The sequence below is a fragment of the Helianthus annuus genome, chromosome 5 (genome assembly GCF_002127325.2).
Source record: "Helianthus annuus cultivar XRQ/B chromosome 5, HanXRQr2.0-SUNRISE, whole genome shotgun sequence".
NCBI classification, from domain to species: domain Eukaryota; kingdom Viridiplantae; phylum Streptophyta; class Magnoliopsida; order Asterales; family Asteraceae; genus Helianthus; species Helianthus annuus.
The window spans coordinates 117,745,459-117,767,100 of record NC_035437.2 but is presented as its reverse complement, the minus strand read 5'-3'; the positions used below and the strand labels follow the sequence as shown (position 1 = coordinate 117,767,100).

At 39.1% G+C, this 21,642-nt stretch overlaps 1 protein-coding gene across 1 annotated transcript; it reads left to right on the top strand.

Annotated features, from left to right (window-relative positions):
- Positions 1-457: 457 nt before the first annotated feature.
- Positions 458-5,768, top strand: LOC110943508. Its single transcript, XM_035989954.1, has 5 exons — positions 458-590; positions 3,265-3,762; positions 4,048-4,188; positions 4,845-5,329; positions 5,739-5,768. Exons 1-5 carry the CDS (start codon positions 458-460, stop codon positions 5,766-5,768), a joined length of 1,287 nt encoding a protein of 428 aa, XP_035845847.1.
- Positions 5,769-21,642: the final 15,874 nt, after the last annotated feature.

Below are 21,642 nucleotides of genomic sequence, written 5' to 3'. Positions count from 1 at the left end.
AATGGATCGTGATCCGATCCATGTCCAAATAATTTTAAATGGATGGATGACTATCCGGATCGATCCATATTAAAAAAATATAACAAAAACTCTAAAAAACACAAAAAATTCAAAAAAAGATAAAAACAATAAAAGAAATAAAAAACCCAAAAATCAAAAACATTCTAAAAAAATAAAAATAAAATTCTTAAAAATTCTAGAATGGTATGGAAGCGAGGGCGTTCGACGGGATCGAAGAAGATTTTCCAAAAGAAAGAGCGTAAACCGCTGCACTTAGATGTTGGGCTGACCCGACACCGAAGATTATGTATCCTCCTAAAGTGACTGCATCCCGGCTACGCATCACATTCACGAGAATATAGAGAGTAATCAGGTCCATTATAGCAATTAAAGCACTCACAAACTGGTTGACCGTCAGAAGTCAAACGACCAACAAAAGCTCTACCATGGCCGGAGCATGAGGCTGCTGCACCGCCTCCGCCACTGCCTACTCGCTCCATGTCGCCAACGATTGGCAACTAATCTCTTGTTTCATATCTCCCCACCGGCTCCACCTATATACATAGAGACTATATTAATTATAGATACAGGTAAGTATATGGTGTTGGTTTGGGTTATATGTGTTAAGAGTTGTGAGCGTACAGGATTGGTTGTAGGGATCATCAAGACATTTTCTTTTTTCTACTTTATTTAATTAGTAATGGATCGATCCGGATGGATCATGGATCGATCCATATAATTAATTGAATAAGTGGATCGATCCATTGGATTAATTAATCAATATCCAATCCATTGACATGCCTACATTGTTGGCCCCAAAATGGATCTTTGATCTCTAGACAATCGAATAACTTGAATATAAACTGAATATCTGAGTACATGAAATTGAATTACAATTGAAATCTAAAGCCCTATTTATAAGTAACTAAAAGGTGCGATTGTAGAGACGTGTCTCTTCACGAATGGGTGCGTCTCTTGATCTTGTGGATGTAATTAAACATGAAGAGGTGTGTCCTTTGATTGAAAAGACATGTCCCTTGAATCCTTGTGGTTGCCATCGATTCCAAGGGTGCCTCCCAAAGGGATTTCGCCACCCTTGGGGTGGTAGTTACCAAGTTCTGATTAGTCATAAATAGTCCCTCAACTTTGTAACCGCCACTCTTTTCTTTAATTACCATATAACCCTTGTAGTTTAGGATGTGTAGGGATTATAACTTTCATTCACCCCCTAATCACGAACATCCTTGAGTTGTAGATCTTGAACTTTGATCGATTCCATTTTCTTGAAACTCCTCGGTATCCAATGTTTCACACGGATCTTCTTATTCACCAACCTTGCTCCTCACGAACCTTGTTTCACTTGAACTCGTTCACACGAACATTTTGCTTCACACTTGTCTTGACCGCACTTGATTTGTATCACACGAACCTTTTCTTGTGTAGTTGTCTCAACACGAACTCAACCCAGTCTTGATTAACTTCCCCACCATCATATCACATGATCGGAATCCATCTCGCATAGATTTTGATAAACTGACTCACTCAGATCTCTCTTGCGGTTGTATCACACAACATTTTTTCTGACCCAGTCATAGGATATGCGTATCTTCTTCTTGATCTATCACAGATTTAATCTCGTCATCACGGTTGTCTCTCACAACGGGTTCTTCATCATTGATTGCTTCCCTCACGGATTCTTCACTTTTTCCAGATCCACTCACTGAATTGTTTTATTCCATATTACTATATCAAATTCTGCGTTCACTGCATGTATTTCCCAGCATTCACTGCTTCATTTTTTTCTACAATCACTGCACTTTTTTCTGCACTCACTTCAAATTATCTTCTTGTTTCCTGTATTCACTACATCATTTTCCCTTTTCTGCATTTGTTGCATCATTGTGTTTCTTTGCATTCACTGCATCTACAATTGTTTATTCCGCATTGCACTTTGTTTCTAATTGAAAAAACCTTCGAGCCTTCACTTGGTAATTCTATTCTTCGAACACACTTCGAATCACTCGAATGATTCCGTCTTTACTCGCTTCTTCTTCACGATCGACTCCCTCGATTTTCTTTTTCCCAATTGATTCGCTCAATTTTCTTTTCTATACTATGAATTTGGCCTTCAAACCTTCACCCGCGAATAAAACTAATCGCGTATAACCATCGGATTAAATTTTGATTCTTCCTGGCCCTCCAAATGAAACAAAAGAACCATGTCTTGCGCTTTTGTACTTGGTTCGATACACTCGCGAAACCTTAGTCTGATTGCTAACTTAGAATTCTCACAACCCTTACTTTCTAGTTTCTAAAGTTTCTTGGCCACCAATACGAAACCACTGTACCGGTAAATTCAATTCCCTTGAATTCAACAAACTCTCAAATCTTTAATCCGCGTATAACCCGAAACGCGTAATAATCAAACAATCTAATTCGCACTAAACCCTGCAAAAAAAAAAAAAACCTAGATTCCTAACCCCTGGTTCGACCCTGAACCGAAAATAAAACTAACTTGCGAATTGAGAAAGAACAATAAAACCTGATCGCGGATTCCCTGCGATGCCTAGAGTCTGATGCTCTGATACCAATTGTTGGCCCCAATGGATCTTTGATCTCTAGACAATCGAATAACTTGAATATAAACTGAATATCTGAGTACATGAAATTGAATTACAATTGAAATCTAAAGCCCTATTTATAAGTAACTAAAAGGTGCGATTGTAGAGATGTGTCTCTTCACGAATGGGTGCGTCTCTTGATCTTGTGGATGTAATTAAACATGAAGAGGTGTGTCCTTTGATTGAAAAGACATGTCCCTTGAATCCTTGTGGTTGCCATCGATTCTAAGGGTGCCTCCCAAAGGGATTTCGCCACCCTTGGGGTGGTAGTTACCAAGTTCTGATTAGTCACAAATAGTCAAGTAACTCACTCTTTTTTTATAACTCACCATAATTACCATATAACCCTTGTAGTTTAGGATGTGTAGGGATTATAACTTTCATACATATGAAGCGACGTGACTTTTATCCTACCACCGCAACCCTAAGATAAATACAAAGGTTTACATATTCGACCCTTCTACTACATATTAATTAATTACATATAATACATAAACTACAATTCTAACTATTTACATAATAGACCCATTAACTTCCGTTACATGCACATCTTTTTATTGAAGTTGATATGTGAGGTAACATCAAGCACCGGTAAACCTCAAGTTGAGGGAAACTGAGTTTGACAAAATTGTTTAAATTGAAGGTACTAGAGAAAAGTACATAAGTATTGGTGTTCCACTTTACCAAGCGGCAATCAGAGGAGATTGGAAGGCTGCTGAATCCATCCTTAAAAGAAACGGAGATCTGATACGTTTTGCAATCACTGAAAACGAGGAAACGCTGCTTCATGTTGAAGCATCAGCAGAAAGCACCAAGGGTGTGGAAGATTTTGTGATAAATCTCGTAAATTTGATGGAGAAAAAGGATCTGGAGTTACAGAATAGAAGCTACAATACTGCCCTGAATTTAGCAGCAATGGCGGGTAATGAAAAAGCCGCGAGGATAATGGTGGAAAAGCATCCTACATTGATGGATATCCCTGGTAAGAGGGGAGAGATGCCACTCTACATGGCTGCTTTATATGGAAAGCCTGCCATGGTGAGGTATCTTTATGGTATCTCTAACAAAATGTCGGGCGATTTTTGGTCACATGAGAGTCGGGGATGGGTCCTACAAAGATGTGTTGAAGCTGGAATCTTCGGTAAGTACTAAGTTCTTAACAATTTAAGTTATTTTTATAGTTTTAAACATACCTATAGCTGTAGCCACGAGTTTGTAGTTTCTACGTTTCCTAATGAGTCTGGATACAAAACGAAATTTTCATCCATAAACTATTTATGTGTCAGTGGTTAAATCGAAAACTTCTGACCTTCTTGCATGGTTTGGGATTTCCTTCCAAAAAGTTCATGTTCTCTGTTTACAAGTTTTTGGTTGGTTGTTACTCATTGCAATTCCTCTCATAAAGTGACCTCCAATTCTTTTGTAGATGTTGCTCTGAAGATAGTGAATGATCGCCCAGAACTCATTCTCAAAAGGGTATTGCTTAATAAAGTTTTATTAGCTTTGGCTGAGACGAGAGAGGCATTTGATTTGATGGATGGAAGTATTGTATCCAAAATCAACTCAAGTAAGTATATGCTCTTCAACTCTACACAACACATATTAAGCAAGTTGATTTTTGGGTTATTCAAATAATGATCAATCAGTTGGTTGAGGATTGATCGTGCTACATCATTGACGGCATTGTACTTGTGATTTCTGATATTTCACGTACATTTGTTGTTCATATCCCAGTAAGGGCAGAGCATGACAATTCAAACCTTTCCAACGAATATAAATTAGTAGCTTTGAGTATTCTTCGACATCAACATTGGTATATTTATGTTTGTCTATTTGGTCTATAACTCTATATCGTAAAAATGATTTAAGATCCTTGACATAGGTATATTAAACTTAAACTTAATCTCATTCAAACCTAATATATTAAATCTAAACTTCAAGGAATATCTCTGTGTTTTAATTTTCCTAACTCCTAAGAGCTCAGCAGTCCACTTCAAAACTATGAAGAACATAAATGATTGTTCGTGATAATGTAAGTTCATAGAGCTGTCCATATGGCCATGTTAGGTATGGTTTAGAACATTCTAAGACAATATCTTATGTCCATGATAATGTAGTATAAAAGCCAATAGTGGTTAGCTTCACGTATAAGTGATAGGAGCTTTAACCAGTACTATCATATGTTAAATGTGATATGATGGTCTTCTTGGTTTTGGTTCTCAGTTTTTGAAGTGCTTCATAAGAAGGTGTGGCGCGTTGAAGACAAACACTACGCACTGGAATTTTTAAGAGTAATATGGGGAAGAATTGCCAGAATGCCTAGGAGTGTAATTGATGAAATACTCAAAGGGCCACATATTTTGAAGGAAGATACATTAATAAAAGTCTACCCTTACCGAGTACTTTTTCATGCTGCTAAAGTGGGCAACACAAAGTTTATAGTTGAGCTCATTCGACTATATCCTGATCTAATATGGAAAACAGATGACAAAAGGAAAACAATATTTCACTTGGCGGTCAAGCGTCGTCATATTGAAATCTATAAGTTGCTATATGAAATTGGCGCTATGAAAGATTTAATTACACCTATAAAAGACATAAAGGATAATAACATGTTGCATATGGTCGCAAAGAGTTGTAAGCCAAACCGACTTCAAGATGTGCCTGGACCTGCTTTACAAATGCAACGGGAGTTATTATGGTTCAAGGTATTTCTTCCTGGTCACGGCTTATGTATCATCTTTCTTTCTTTTATGTTCATCCATAAGTTCAACTTGAATGAACCAACCAATTTTATACTACTAAAAAGGATATTGTAACAAGTATACGAAGGATACTGGGCACATCTAAAGTCAGCCCATGCATGTACAATATATACAAATTCTAGATCATTAATTTATCTTATAAATTAGTTAGGTTATAATGTAATTAATAAACTTTCTGTATGATTCTATAGAACTGATTTACGCCTTTTTAAAGATACAAAAGATGTAATCGTAATAAATTATAGATCACCAAGTCTGACCACTATAATAAGTAACATGTTTGGACTCAAACCATTTGACAGGTGAAGAAAATCATTTTTGACACCTTATAATGACTTGGTATATATTGCAGGAGATAGAGCAAATGATCGATCCCACCTGATTATAGAAAAAAAGAGAATAGAGATGGTATGACCACAAGACTTGTTCACCAAAAAACATGAAGTCCTATTAAAAGATGCCAAGAAGTGGATGACACAAACAGCAACTCATGTATGCTTGTTACAACCCTCATAGCCACCATTGTATTTACAGGGGCTTTTACAATCCCTGGTGGATACAACCAGAACAAAGGTATACCTTTTTTCCGCAAAGAACCATCCTTCATTATTTATGCTATCTCAGATGCCGTATCTTTAATTAGCTTCATCAACATCCGTTCTTATTTCTTATCTATTCCTGACTTCCAATTATGCCGAACAAGATTTCATGGTGTGGTTACCTACCAAACTAGTGTGTGGTCTTGCAACACTCTTACTCTCTATTGTAACATGATGGTTGCATTTAGTGCGAGTTTTTTATACTTTACAACAAAAGTTGGAATGGGTTCCAATCACTATCACTTGTTTGGCTGGCATTCCAGTCATTATATTCGTCGCAGTGCAATTTAGTCTCTTCAAGAATGTTTTTTACTCGGCATATCGATCTAGAGTTCTCTTTAAGCCAGATAAACATATCCTTTACTAAGCATTGTAACCAGTGATTCCATCCAAGGCTTGTGTACTTCAAAGACTGCTTTTGTATCATTCATTGTCAATTAATTTCGGGTGTTAAATTTTGTTGTTGAAATAAAACTGAATCCCCAACTTAATTTCCTTCAAAATTTAGAGTTTCTTTCTTTTTTTTTTCGTCCATCAGTTCGCATTATTGTAATTATGCAATTTAGACAGTTGAATATATGTTATATTGACTTATGTAGGAAAGGTAACATATCCAACTTTTTTGTGTTGGAACAATGCTGGGATATATCTATGTCGATAGATGATAGTAATAGTACTTATGTCCTAACCTGATCGTTAAACCTATCCCTCTCATATTATACATATTTGTTACCAGAGAAACTTACATTTAGGAGGAGAACAGATAAAAAGAAAGGTAATGGCTGTCCTAATTTAATATAAACTTCAACTTTGAATTGGTGAAGTACAAAAAAAGAGAGAAAAAAACTAAACATGAGGATCACAATGAAAAGTACATGTTTAGAACACACCAAGACTCTTTCTTTTTATTAAAACCAAAAGCACACAAATACAAGATTTCTAATCCTCTATTTTATACTAAATATTACTTCATCACCAAGCCACTATCCTGGCCGATTTAAGCAGGAATAATGACTGCGCTGGATAAACATACCACATGCACTTACCAGACATAACTAATAAACATCCTATACCAATTTGAATTTTTTTAATCTCCCCTTAATCTTAATAGAGTCCTCGTCTACCATCATATAATCTTCTAGAGTCAGCTTCCTCATTCTATGGTATTGACTTTGACATTCCCAGACAAAGTAACCAAACTCTTCACACCGAAAGCACTTTACTCGCGACTTGTTATGTCCTCTCTCTGGCCCTGGACCTTCAACCTTCTTCTCGTTGATTATTACTTGACCCGGTTTGATCATCATGTTGGAAATCTTTTAAATAATTGTTGACTAATATAATAATTATTTAATATTTAAAGTCAAGATGAATGAGACATCTTAAGCATCAAGTTTGTATGTTGAAACTTTAAGGTGTGGGAAATTTGCTTATCCCTAGATGTGGCGTATATATGGAACTATACGCCGCGTATAGTCCTGTATGTGACGTATATATGGGGCAAGTTTGGTAAAAAAACCATTTTACCCTGGATTGGGTGCTATACGCAACCCAAACTAGGGGTAAAATGTCTTTTTGACCCTTTATAAATGACGCGTATAGGCCTAAACAATATTAATCGTTTTAACAAAGTTTTATTAAAAAAATAAGTTTTCTATTTTAAATAAATAAAAAAGTAAGTATGTCTTACAAACTTTTTATACATCGTTAATCATTTTTATATGATAATATCGTATCGTATCGTATTGGTGTAGTATAGGTCACAATACCTAATTATCACTTCGGTTTTATAAGGTCATAACACGTGTACTACGTGGGATGGGCCATTTAATTTATAAAGTGTATAATAAAAATAAATAAATAACTGCATATTAATTCACAAAGAAAGAGTTTATTAAACCATCTAAGGCTATACGGTATGGGGTCGGCCCCGGCCCGTCGCGGGTCGGCGACGGTCCAAACACCGTGCCGCCCCCTACCGTCCCCGTCTTCTCCGTCCGAAAATGGACGTTGGCGACGACGCAAAAAGTGTGGGCCCCCCTATTAAAATATGATGTTAATAAAAAAAATTAAAATTTCTATATTTTGAATAAAGCCAAACGGCTATAATTTTAAATTATATAAATTAAACATCCATTTTCACTATCAAACACCAATTAACCTCCACAATTCACCATTTTCTCCTATAATTTTTACACTCTCTGTTGGTGCACTTGTGTCTGTACTTTGTCTGTATTCGTCTGTAAAAAACGATGTCCTAAGTCAGTCTGTAAGTTGACCAAGTCAACTATCCTCCTAGTTTGACTTGGACAACATGATGTTGTCTGGATCGAAGGATAGCCTCGAAGGATACAACTGATCCTTCGAGGTGCTCGAAAGATATGGTTCGACCATGGTTCGACCATTAGGCATCGAAGGATGATCCTTCGATGTCCATGCTGATCTTTCGGACACTTGTCATCGACAGATGATCCTTCGGACCATCTATCGAATCCTTCGGACAGACCTGTTATGTATGGGTATAAATACCCATGCAGTGTGTTAGTGTTAGATAGATGCACATTTGGAGAGTTAGAGAAACTCTGCTGGAAAACACACACACACACATTTAGAGAGTTTGCAAACAAGATTGTAAACATTGTGCTTGTAACCGTAAACCTTCATACGTATTAATACAGTGGTGTTAATCGGTGAACTTTGTGTGTTCTTGTGTTTGTTCTTGCATCATCCCGGTTTGCCCGCTAGCTTGGATTCCGCACTCGCTAGTGGGTTAGTATAACAAGGTTTAGGTTTGTTCTCGATCCTCCGAGAAAAGGGACCTACAAGTGGTATCAGAGCCTCGCTCTTTACCTTGTTTAAAACCGGTTTGTTCGAGTTCTTTGGTGTTTGGACACTTGGTTTAGCACCGTTTTTGGTAGTTTCCTTGCTTTTAAACTGAAAAACGGATACTAAACCTTCGGGAGTGTTCGGGTCGGTTTGGGTAACATAAAAATCGTGTTTGTGAAACCTTGATTTTTCCGGCCATATTCCGGTTTTCTCCGGTGACTGACTTGAAGATAAGGTTGCTTTTTTGGCAAACTTTTTGAAAGTCAAAAAGTTGGTGAAAAAGTTGTTGCAGAACCATCCTTTCTGCCGAAAGTTGGCTACCAACCACATCACTTTTCACCAACCTGTCGTACTTGTGTCAGGTGTCAGAGGTTCGAAAGATATCCTTCGACATCGAAAGATATCCTTCGACATCTTTCGATTTCGAAAGATCATCTTTCGATTGGAGACAGCTCGAAAGATTAGCATCCTTCGAGTAGTCTTTCGAAGTCTAAGGGTTATCCTTCGTAGTTGGAATCTTTTCGAAAGTTGGTTGTCCGAAAGATAAGGATACATCTCGAAAGATAAGGATCTTTCATTGTGAATCTTTCGAGATCAGTATTCGAAAGATATAGATCTTTCGAACTGTGAATCTTTCGTGATAATCAGTCGAAAGATAAGGATCTTTCATTGAGAATCTTTCGAAGACTTTGCTCGAAACTCAACAGTAATCTTTCGATCACTGTTGATCCTTCGAACAAGTCTTGATCTTTCGATCAGATTGTATCTTTCAATTGTTGTCTGTTTGTTGTTAACAGTTTGTGGTGTGTAGGTTATTTGTTAATTTTTGATCACAATGAGTTGCACAAGTCCTTGGGATTGGAGTACGGATCCACAACCAGATCTGAAACAGATGTCGATGGCTGAATATATGACGAGTGCCATTCCAAAACAACAACAATCAATAAGTTCATGTCAATGGGCTTTGGTATCCAATCAAAGTCAAAGTCTTCAAATCTTCTGATTAGTGAGAGTGAAACAGGCAGTAACAATCGTCCACCAAAGCTGAACCACATGAACGATTTTCCGTCATGGAAAGGCCGCTTTCACACATATGTTCAAGGACAAAGCACCGACCTTTGGATGTGTTTTGTCAATGCATTCAATGAAAGTCTTGAAAGTAGAGCATCCACTTCAGAAGGTTACGCCAACATGCTTGAAAATGACAAGAAGGCTTATGAATTGGAGAAAAAGGCCTATGCCATACTTACTCAAGCACTCAACAAAGACATCTACCATCAGTTTTCATATTGCAAGACCACGAAAGCATTGTGGGATGCCTTAGTTGCTAGAGGAGAAGGCAATGCAGCTGCTCGAAAGTCTAGGCATGATTTGTTGAAGAAAGAATTTGAATCTTTTCAGTTTTTGGAAAACGAGACTCTGAATGATATGACCACACGTTTCTATCATTTGATTAGTGAAATGTGTGCTTATGGGGTGGCAGCTACTCAACAAGACATGGTGAATAGGTTTGCTGACGCCCTACCCCCAAAATGGAGTTCGTTTATTGAGTTGTTGAACATACTAAAGCTCTAGATGAGATTAACATCTATGAGTTCATTCAGAAGCTGGAACATAAAAATGATGAAGAAATTAGGAAAGCAAGGCGTGCTCCAGCTCCTCAGAATACAGAAATGTATTTGCCTGGTTTTGGTCCTTCAGCTAGTTCTGTTCAGCAACCGAAGCTTCAAACTGCTTTTGTGTCCAATACAAGTTCCTTTCCATTTCCTCAATCAACAGCTGCTCCACCACAACCTCAATTCGATCCGAGGTCTTACATTCCTGTTCCAACACAGCCACAACCACAACCTCAACAACAACAACAGCAAGCTCACTATACAAGCAATCCTCAACCTCAGCCAAAGTCATCACACATCCGAGTCGACAACTCAAATCTTTCACACCTTAGCATTGAAGTTGCTAAGGAACATATGGAAATTATCAACACCATGGTCAGTGCTTACTGTGGTTTGGTAGCTGGTCAGCTTGGAAACATCAACATGACCAATGAAGATTATGATCAGATCGACAAGGAAGAAATGGAGTTGATGGATATTAAATGGGCTTTTGCTAGTGCGGTTAGAAGGGCAAAAGATTTCATGGCACGAACTGGAAGAACTTCGTTGGAAGGAAAGAAAAACACGAAGTATGGGTTTGATATTAATGCCGTCACGTGCTTTAACTGTGGCGAGAAAGGGCACTTTAAACGTGAGTGCACTCGACCAACAAAACACGGCAATCACAACCCTTCAGAAACCAGACGAATGTGAATGCCCAACAAGAAAACCGTGAACGGAGGATGGTGGCAGTGAACAACAATCAGGGACAGCCTGGAGCTACCAATCACAATCGGGCTTTGGCTGTTCAAGCTGATGAAGGATGTGACTGGTCAGTGCAGTTTGGTGATGGTGATCAGGGAAGTGGAACTGCATTGTATGCTAAGGTCATCGAGCAGGTTCATAAAGAAGAATCTTCTGGGAGCGATGACAGTTCTGGTTATTCGGGCAGTTCGGATGAAGAAGGCTCTGTTTCTGGGGATAATCACTCAGAGCCTGATGAGGAGGAAGAAGGTGAAGATATTCAGGATCTTCTGAATGAAGCTGATGAGCTTAAATGTCAGAAATCAATTCTGATTAGGAAGGCTGCTGCTACATCAATGGAAATGGAAAAGCTATTCTCTGAAGATGGAGCTTTTTCTTTTCAAACTGCCTTTATGGCAAATGGTTCAGCCTCTACTAGTCAGGTAACTTCTGAACCTCCTGCTCCTAGTATTTGTAAATCATGTGCAGAGATGAAGCTTGAATCAGAAAAGCTTCATAGTCATAATCAGAATTTGGTTATTGAACTGTCAAAATGCCAAGAGGCAAACATGGCTTTAACCCGGAATGAAAAAGAATTTAAATCTGTAATAGAAACATTAAAGAAAAATGTGTCCGAGGTTAACAAAGTAGTTTACCACAAACAAGTAAGTATAAACGAATACATTAACCTTGTGGAAGAAACTAAGAAGCAATTAGCCATTGCCCAATGCAAGCATGATGCGATCAAACAGAAATTGGATAGTTATTCTAACTCCCGATTTGTGCTTGATCACATCATAGACGTTCAACAACTGAAAGGTAACGTGAAAGGTGTAGGGTATAAGGCGTGTCCACCCCCTTTGATGGACAACTATACCAAGATGCCCGATGAAGAGGAAATGCCTCGGTATGAACCCAGTGTGCCTTTGAACTTTGAGGAATTTTCTACTGGCCTAGGGTTCAAATCGGACAGTTCTTCAAACACAGCCCCTAAGGAACAAAACTTCACCATCCATGAAACAAAGTCCTCCAATTATCGAGGACTATGAGACATCGGATGATGAATCAGATGTGGCTGTAAGTGATCAGGATAAATCACTTAGCAAGATGAAAGGAGTAGATATTCCACGAGAGAATCACATCCTTTGTGATCCTGATACTCCTGAGGTTCCATCTGTTGAGAAGCAAGTGATTGATCCTGTCAAGGTTGATAAGACAGGTGTGTCTACTGTTAAAAGCAGTAATGTGTTGTACACTTTGGTTGGAGATAATAAAATCTACTCAGATCATGTTTTTCCAATTAAAAATGTAAATAAATCTTTGATTGACAAAGTCTTTGAAGACAATACAAACAATTTTTGGGAAAAACACTTCCAGGAATTGTGGTAACACAATGTGATCCAATTCCTAAGGCTGAGATTAGGAAACAATTTGGTAATCAAAAATCTCCAACCACTCGACAACCTACTGCTTCTAAGGGTAAACAACCACAACGAGCTCCAAAGCCAAAGGCTAAAGTTGAATCAAAAGGAGCTCGTTACATGAAGAAAGGAAAAGATGTTAAGTTTGTAGCATCAAAGGTACAGATAAAATTGAGACTTTTGAAAACAAATCAAACAATGATTTTGTACAACAAGTCAAAATTTTGAAACGAAACAGTGATAACAATTACACCCAACACACAAACGGGTGTGATGAAAGAGCAAGTACCTCAGGTTCTACAAGTCAACATCTGGTAGTCGATCAAGTTCTCCTAAGTCTGTTGAAAGGAGAACTTGTTTCAAATGTGGAGAAATTGGGCACATTATCATAAATTGCCCAAATGCTCCAAAGAAGAATGTTGGTTGAAAAGGCTCCACCTGAAGCAGTTCACCCTCAACGTCGGTCAGTTTCACCTAAACAAGATAAACGAACTGTAAAAGAACAAGAAACTAAACAACGACGTAAGAACATAAAAACTGTTGAAAAAGCTTTAAAATCTGAAGTTAAAACAGTTCAAAGGAACCAAGAGTGTCACAACCTGTAAAACCAGAATCTTCAAAAACTGGTAGGGCAAAGACAAACTTGGTTACCTAAGTCGGGTGACAATTCAGGGGGAGCAGTTGTTCTTGAAAACCATCAGAGATAGAGCTTACGTATCGTGATGCCAAGGGACGACCCAAGACCACTAAGGCTTGGGTCCCCATTCTCACTGATGTGTTTATTTGACAATGTGCAGGATGTTCTAGGAGGAACTATTAATAGTCATTGGATTGTTGATAGTGGAGCATCCAGGCAACATGACTGGCGACTTAGACGGCTCCTATACGACGTGAGAAATATCAGAGGAGGGTATGTTGCTTTTGCGGGTGAAGGCGGGTACATCACTGAGAAGGAATATCTCATGGTATCGTGTGCTTTGAAAGATCAATTATGTGAAGCAAATTGATAAGCAATCTTCTCAGTGTGGTCGCAAATCTGCGATAAAAATTCCTCAGTGATTTTTTGATGACGTGGCTGGCTATGTGCTTGAAACCTGGATTCAAAATTCACAAGAATGGATTCTCTTATCGGCTCCGAGAGTTAATGATCTTTATAAATTCTCGACATGAGCCAAGCGATTACAACAACTGCACAAGTTACGTGTTTTGTCTCAAAAGCCACAGAAAAGGAGTCTATATCTTGGCACAGAGAATGGGACACATTCATTGAGAAAAAATGAACCATTTGGTGAAAAATAATCTTGTGAATGGTGTGCCTGTGAGAAGTTTTCATTTGCAAGATATCTGTGTCTCGTGCCAAAAAGGGGAAGCAAACAAAGAAGTCTCACCCTTGAAGAAAATCAACACTGTTAGCATGCCTCTCGAACGTCTTCAATATGGACCTTTTTTGGACCTATGAAGCACAAGACAACGTTTGGTGATGCTTATTGTTTAGTAGTTACTGATGACTATCTAGATTTTCTTGGGTATCTTTATGGCACACAAAAGTGAAACTCCTGGCATCCTCAAGGATCTTCTTACAATGTTGGAGAATCTCTATAAACGTTGAAAGTGAAAAGGATCCGAAGCGACAATGGAACTGAATTCAAGAATCAAGTTATGGATGAGTTTTGTACTTCTAAAGGCATTCTTCATGAGTACAGTTCTCGTTATACTCCACAACAAAATGGTGTCGCTGAGAGGAAGAATCGAAACTATTATTGAAAACTGCAAGAACAATGTTAGTAGAGTCGGAACTCCCTATTCAATTCTGGGGGGAGGCTGTATCGGCTGGCATGCTACACGTTGAACAGAGTTCTTACAGTTAAGAAGACATGGCAAGACTTGCTTCGAACTCCTTCAGAAGAAGGAACCGGATCTTTCTTAACCTTGAATCCGTTTGGTGCTCCTGTACTATATTGAGCCGGATGGAAAGTTTGGTGCAAAGCTATCGAGGGTTTCTTCCTTGGATATGCTACTCCGAATTTTCGTGTTTGGAATCTAGCTACCAAAGATTGAGCTATGGAGCGAAGTTAGGGTTCAAAGGTACACGAGTCCTGTTAGGGCTCCGGGTGATCCGTGGATGTTCGATTATGATGGACTATTTGACTCCTTTAATCTGCCAACCTTTGACGAAGAATCAGCAGCGGCTCGAATGTTGTTGGAAAGTGACAACGCTGCTGTCTCGCCATTGGTTAGACCTATTGTTGTTGACCCTCAAGCTTCTTCGTTCAGTCAACAATATGGTTCAAAATGAGGTTTAATGAAGATGCTGCTGATTATAATGACTCTTCTGAAGATGATGAATATCATGAATGCAGCCGAAGATCTTCAGCTCCAGCTGCTCCTGTTCAAGGTGCCTCTGGTGATACACCTCATACGCAGAATATCGATACTCTGAAGGGAATGCATCCACCTCTAACCACATTCCTGGTGTGGAGTTGGTTGTTGATCTTAAATCTTGAATAATTTGGGTATCAATGCTCGTGTACCGATAATCCTGAAATGGATTCACGATACCCATCCCCAGCAGAATATCATAGGAGATGTCCATCGCGGAGTGCAGACGCGTAATCAGCTGAGAAACACCGGAATGCTGGTTTGTATTCAGCTATAAGAGAATCTGGCCAACAGAATGACTGGTCCTTCGCGTGTACGTGTCACAAGAAGAACCAAAGTCGTGGAAAGAAGCATTGAAAGACAGTGCTTGGTTGAAGCCATGCAGGAAGAATTACAGCAATTTCACAAGCTGGGTGTTTGGAAGCTTGTTGAAAAACCTGAGAACTACAAGAAGATTGGCACTCGATGGGTCTTCAAATGCAAGAAAGACGACCGTGGAGTGGTTATTCGGAACAAAGCTCGTTTAGTCGTTCAAGGTTTTCGTCAGATAGAGGGAACGACTACAACGAAGTCTAATGCACCAGTTGCAACGTCTGGAAGCTATTCGGATCTTCTGGCTTATGCCTCATTCAAAGATTCAAGGTTTACCAGATGGACGTCAAAAGTGCATTTCTACATGGTGTGGTTGAAGAAGAGGTATATGTCGAACAGCCTCCAGGTTTTGAAGATCCTGTCCATCCCGATCGGGTTTTGGTTGCTCAACAAAGCTCTCTATGGTCTTCATCAAGCGCCACGAGCTTGGTATGCAACCTTATCTACATATCTGCTGAGAAGGTTTTCGGAAGAGGTCTTATCGATTGTACTCTCTTCATCAAAGAACAAGAGGAGATCTTCTTCTGGTACAGGTATATGTTGATATTATATTTGGTTCTACTAATGATGTTTTGTGTAGGAATTTTCGAGCGCATCATGCAGGATAAGTTCGAGATGAGTGCTATGGGGAAATGAATTTCTTTTGGGCCTACAAGTGCAACAGAACGGAGTCTGGGATATTCATCCATCAGACAAATATGTTGGAGACATCTTGAGCCGGTTCCAGATGTCCGATGCAACGCCCATTGGTACCCATTGCCAACTAATCAATGGAATTACTCCTGACTGAAGGGTGAACCTGTTAGCCCCTTCATACTATCGCGCGATGATCGGATCCCTTATGTACCTCACAGCATCAAGGCCAGATATAATGTACCCAACGTGCCTGCTCGCCAGATATCAAGTTAACCCGAAGGCCTCACATCTGCAGCTGTCAAAAGGATTTTTTCGTTATTTGAAGGCTTATCCAGACCGGTCTGTGGTATCCTAGGGATAATAACTTTGACTTGGTCGCATTCAGTGAATTCTGATTTTGGCGGATGTAAAATCGACGGCAAATCCACAACGGCTGGATGTCAGTTTTTAGGAAATCGCCTAGTCACATGGCAGTGCAAGAAGCAGACGTGTGTCGCTACATCAACATGCGAAGCTGAATACATTGCTGCTTCAGTTGTTGTTCACAAGTTCTTTGGATCCAACAACAATTGCGGGACTACGGTTTTGAATTCCTAACTACTCCTATTACGTTGAAATTCTGCTGCTTTAGATATCACTAAAAATCCTGTGCAGCATTCAAAGACCAAACACATCGAAATCAAATATCACTTCATACGTGATTGCTTTGAGAAAAGGCTAATCGATGTTGTTAAGGTCCACACCGATGACCAACGTGCCGACTTATTTACCAAAGCTTTTGACAAATCTAGATTTGACTTCTTATTATTGGTAAATGGCATTAAGGTCAAGCAAGAGTAAACCAACATCGGAAAAATCATTTTGTAAATATCTTGTGTGTTTTTAAATTTATCTTAGTTTGTTGATTTTAGGGGGAGTAAATCCAAAAATCGAAAATACAAAAACATCGAAAAATTCAAAAAACACAAAAACAATAGAAAATCAAAAATGAGTTTTCCTGGCGAGCAAAAAGAGAAAATGATAGTACATCAGTGGTCTATCCAAACCTCTTTAAACCTTAAATGCAAAACGATAAGCAGCTCTATATAAGATGTATCGGTAGGCTCACAATCATTTTAAAGTGTGCAGGGTGATATAAATCTTAATCGACTGAAGACCAGGGTGGGAACCATTCATTGGCATATGGTCTTAGTACCGGAAATTTCGTTTGATAGATTGCCGAGGTTCTGAGATATTCGGTCTTTATGCTGTTTATATCTGAGTATCATGGTTGTATCTTTTACCGAAAAATAACGGGGACGCAAGTCTAGATCTTCCATGATACTATACATACGTGTACATATTGCATACTGCATTCGACCTCAATAAGTGATAAACAATCACATGTCCAAAACAAATAAGTGAATAAAATATCACATTTATCCGGGTGTCAAGTTCGTCTCTCTGCTGTCGGAAGTACTGACCTGTTCACGACTTGCACCTGTGCCCTCATGCATACGAAAATCAAGTTCCTCATCAATAAGTGATTATATACATAGGACTTGTTTTCAAATCAAAATAAGTGAGTATCTCACAATTTATACGTCAAACAGATGATAATCGGTATACTCACCGGTAAGATGAACTCTCGTGCATACCTTGATACGGAATGTCGTGATGTGGATGAACACCGTCGTAAGTATAAATCATACCTTAACGTATCCCTCGCATGAATTACATCTGATAAGTTGATTTAAGTGGACAACAATACCGATAATTGTATAGGATGCTTATCTAATGTTTAACAACTGAACAACAAGAGTGTTTTGGCATGACCGTACACTGATATGATTCTCTTACCCTCGAAACTCGCAAAAAGAAGTTTGTATATATTATTTTATTTACTGCTTAACTTTATTGTTTTCTTTTTAAACAGTTTCGTCGTTTGGTGCATATCAGCACGACATTAGCGGTGATGTCGTTTGATAACACTCAAAGGATTTTAAATTGTTGTCTTTTAATTTCAAAAACACACCTAAAATCTGTGTTTTAATATAAACTTTATAAAGCCAAAAAGATTTTCTTTCTACTTTATTTTCGATCGTACGATGTTGGAGCTCGAGACTTCGTTACTTGAACCTGAACGAAAACCAAACTGACTAAATCTTCATAAACGGTCGAAATTTTGCCTGGTTTTGAAAGTTAAAGGCTTAAATTGACAAATTTATTAAACTTTCAAACTGTCGACGTGTTTGATTATGACATGGTCATTCGTGTGTCTCTTGGTTATACTAACTATTCAAGCAGTTGTTCTCATTACGCGTTTAGATTTCTGAATGTGCAGATTCTAAAGGCTAGAGAACATGGTCGATGACAACTTCGGGATGAAGACACAACGTGAAGGCACTCAACTGATGAAGATGATCGAGTGCCGCTGACCATTATCAACACCACAAGGATCTCACTTCATAAAGTTAAAGTATTTCACGAGCATAACTCAAGGGAGCTTATGTTAAGGGGGAGTTTGTCAACACACTTTCTACACAATACGGGTAGTTTGTTGGTACATCTCTGCTTTCAAGACGTGAAGACTTTGAAGATCCTCCGACTATGAAGACTTAAAAGGACATCAAGTTTTGGAACTCGAAGATCAAAGACCGTCGAAGTTCAAGACAGGTCTACATCTATAGAAGATCAAGACAAGATCAAGACAAAGCTACAGCCAAGGGGGAGTTTGTTGGTGCACTTGTGTCTGTACTTTGTCTGTATTCGGTCTGTATAAAAATGATGTCCTAAGTCAGTCTGTAAGTTGACCAAGTCAACTATCCTCCTAGTTTGACTTGGACAACATGATGTTGTCTGGATCGAAGGATAGCCTCGAAGGATACAACTGATCCTTCGAGGTGCTCGAAAGATATGGTTCGACCATGGTTCGACCATTAGGCATCGAAGGATGATCCTTCGATGTCCATGCTGATCTTTCGGACACATTGTCATCGACAGATGATCCTTCGGACCATCTGTCGAATCCTTCGGACAGACCTGTTATGTATGGGTATAAATACCCATGCAGTGTGTTAGTGTTAGAGAGATGCACATTTGGAGAGTTAGAGAAACTCTGCTGGAAAACACACACACACACACATTTTAGAGAGTTTGCAAACAAGATTGTAAACATTGTGCTTGTAACCGTAAACCTTCATACGTATTAATACAGTGGTGTTAATCGGTGAACTTTTGTGTTCTTGTGTTTGTTCTTGCATCATCCCGGTTTGCCCGCTAGCTTGGATTCCGCACTCGCTAGTGGGTTAGTATAACAAGGTTTAGGTTTGTTCTCGATCCTCCGAGAAAAGGGACCTACACTCTCTTCCACTACACTCTCAACCTTCTTCCACATAATTTTCATGGATCCGTTCAACAACCCGGATACTCCCAACACTCCTTCGAACAACCCGAATACTCCCACCAATCCGACCCAACCAAATGTTTTTTCGGTTCCGGGATATTATCCAACGCTAGAACCGAACCAATTCTCCCAATTTTCATCGAACGCGTTTGCGTCATTCCAACAATCGCCCAACCAATTCACTCAAATCTCCCAAAATCAAGCTCTTCAACAAATGATGATGCGGGGTGCTTGGAACTTTCCACCCGTTCAACCTCAACCGATCCCCACACCCCCCGTTCAACCCCAACCGATCCCCACACCCCCCGTAGCGGGTGAACGACGAGGATGTGTTCAAAATGGCATTGGAAAAGTATAAGCAAAATCATGGTTCCAACTTTCCTCACGTTCGCCAGCGTGGATGGTTGTAAAAGACGACCCAAAATGGGCGCCCATTCTAACGAGGTGGCGATGGCGGAAACGCAAAAACATCGGAAACGGGTAGTTTAAGCGCCGGTGGAATCGGACGCGAGTGTCACATTAACTTAAATGATACGCCGACTATGACGAAGACGAGTATACGTACGTGAACCCGAGCGTCCACCGGGCCGAGACAAAACAAAAAAAGGAGCGGCCCAAGGAAAAGAAAGGAAACGGTGGACCCGAACATGGGTTGAGTTTATGGAACACCTAAAAGTGTACAACGACATATCGGCCCAAAGTCGAAGGCGAAGGAGCGGGCCGTCGAAGAAAAAAGTCGTGCATCGGACGAGAAGTTAAAAGAAAAGGTCCGAATTGTCGAATGAGAAAATCCGAATCTCCGATGAAAATTCGGCTTAAGGAAAATGGGAAATAATGATGATGAAATGTCGAGAACGAACCCGAGCCGAAACGTTCGATGTTGAAAAAACTACAAAAACGACATCATGAAAAAGCATCAAATTATTTAACTTTATGTTTATTTTTATTAAGTCTTTTTTTTTTTTTTTTAAGTTAGTTTTTTTTTAATATTTTATGTAATGGTGGTGTTTAATATTAAAATGAAAATATTTTATTAGTATATTTGTCAAATGTTAAAAAAATAAAATAATAAAAAAAATAAAAAAAAACATAAAAAGTGTTGAAGGACTATGACTAGGATCTATCCTACCATGGCTTCTAGTTTTGGAGGATGGACCATCTTAGTGAGGACTATGATGTGTCGCCTACGTGGCGGATCATCCTCCAGGATGGTCCATCACCATACCATGTAGTCAATGTGTGTGTATGTAACTTCTACATTGGTCCCGCTCCATTCTCACCTAGGAAAAGAGGTCGAGCACAGAAGCACACAAAGGGAACACATAAATAAACACGAGCCCTTTATAAGCTAAAATGTATTAACATACTCTTATCAGCAAAATTCAAGAAATGCGACTGTGGATCGCCAACAAATTCGACAGTCAAGAACCTTTGTAATGACAACACAAATGTTGAAATAATCAATTCAACATAAAGTTAGCAATAATAAAGTAAATTTAAAGAAAAAAAATAGTTACTTGTCCATAAAGGTACTAAAAAAAAGCAGCAAGTTAATCTTTGGTGACCTAAGGAAAAAAAAAATCTAACACTTATAAAAAAACTATTTGAAAGATTTCATTCACCAAAAGAAGTAAATGAATGAAAATATGAGAATTCATACTCACATTATGATCTATATCAGCAACATATATAGTTCTCTTATCTTGTCTTCTCTTTGAGCTTGTACTCTCTCCCATTCTATCGTCTTCTACCCCACTATACTTTTTTGAAGGCCCACTACTATCTAAGACAAATATATTAGTCTTGTCAAAAATCCAATTTGGACCTGTAGCCTATTTTTGTCCGAGCCCGTTCCGACTATGCCATTTTCTTCGCAACGACCTGACTGATGAAACATGGTTAACCGGGCAGGGTTAACTCACTGGTCTCGTCAAGAAGGGTTAATCCCTTCCTCTCGAGGATCGCTGGCTGGATCACCGGTGGGTTGATCTCCTGCACAAGGAAACAAACCGTGACTCGTAACAAGGAGGATGGGGTGGGGGGTGCTCCTTGTTACCACTCTCCGGCGTGAGAATCAGTAGTTTGCTTGGGAAGCAAAGTAAGATTGTAGTAGTAGTGAGGGAGTTGTGAAGAGATACCTCAAACCTGGTTTGGGGTTGGTATTTATAGCCGAGGAGTGAAGGAGGAGGTGGATGGATAGACTGACGGCATGCTGCACCTTTGCAGGTGTGTCAGACATGTCGGCCGTGGAGACGACGCCACGTCAGTCTGTCGCTTCCGTAGACCTGACAGGTGACTG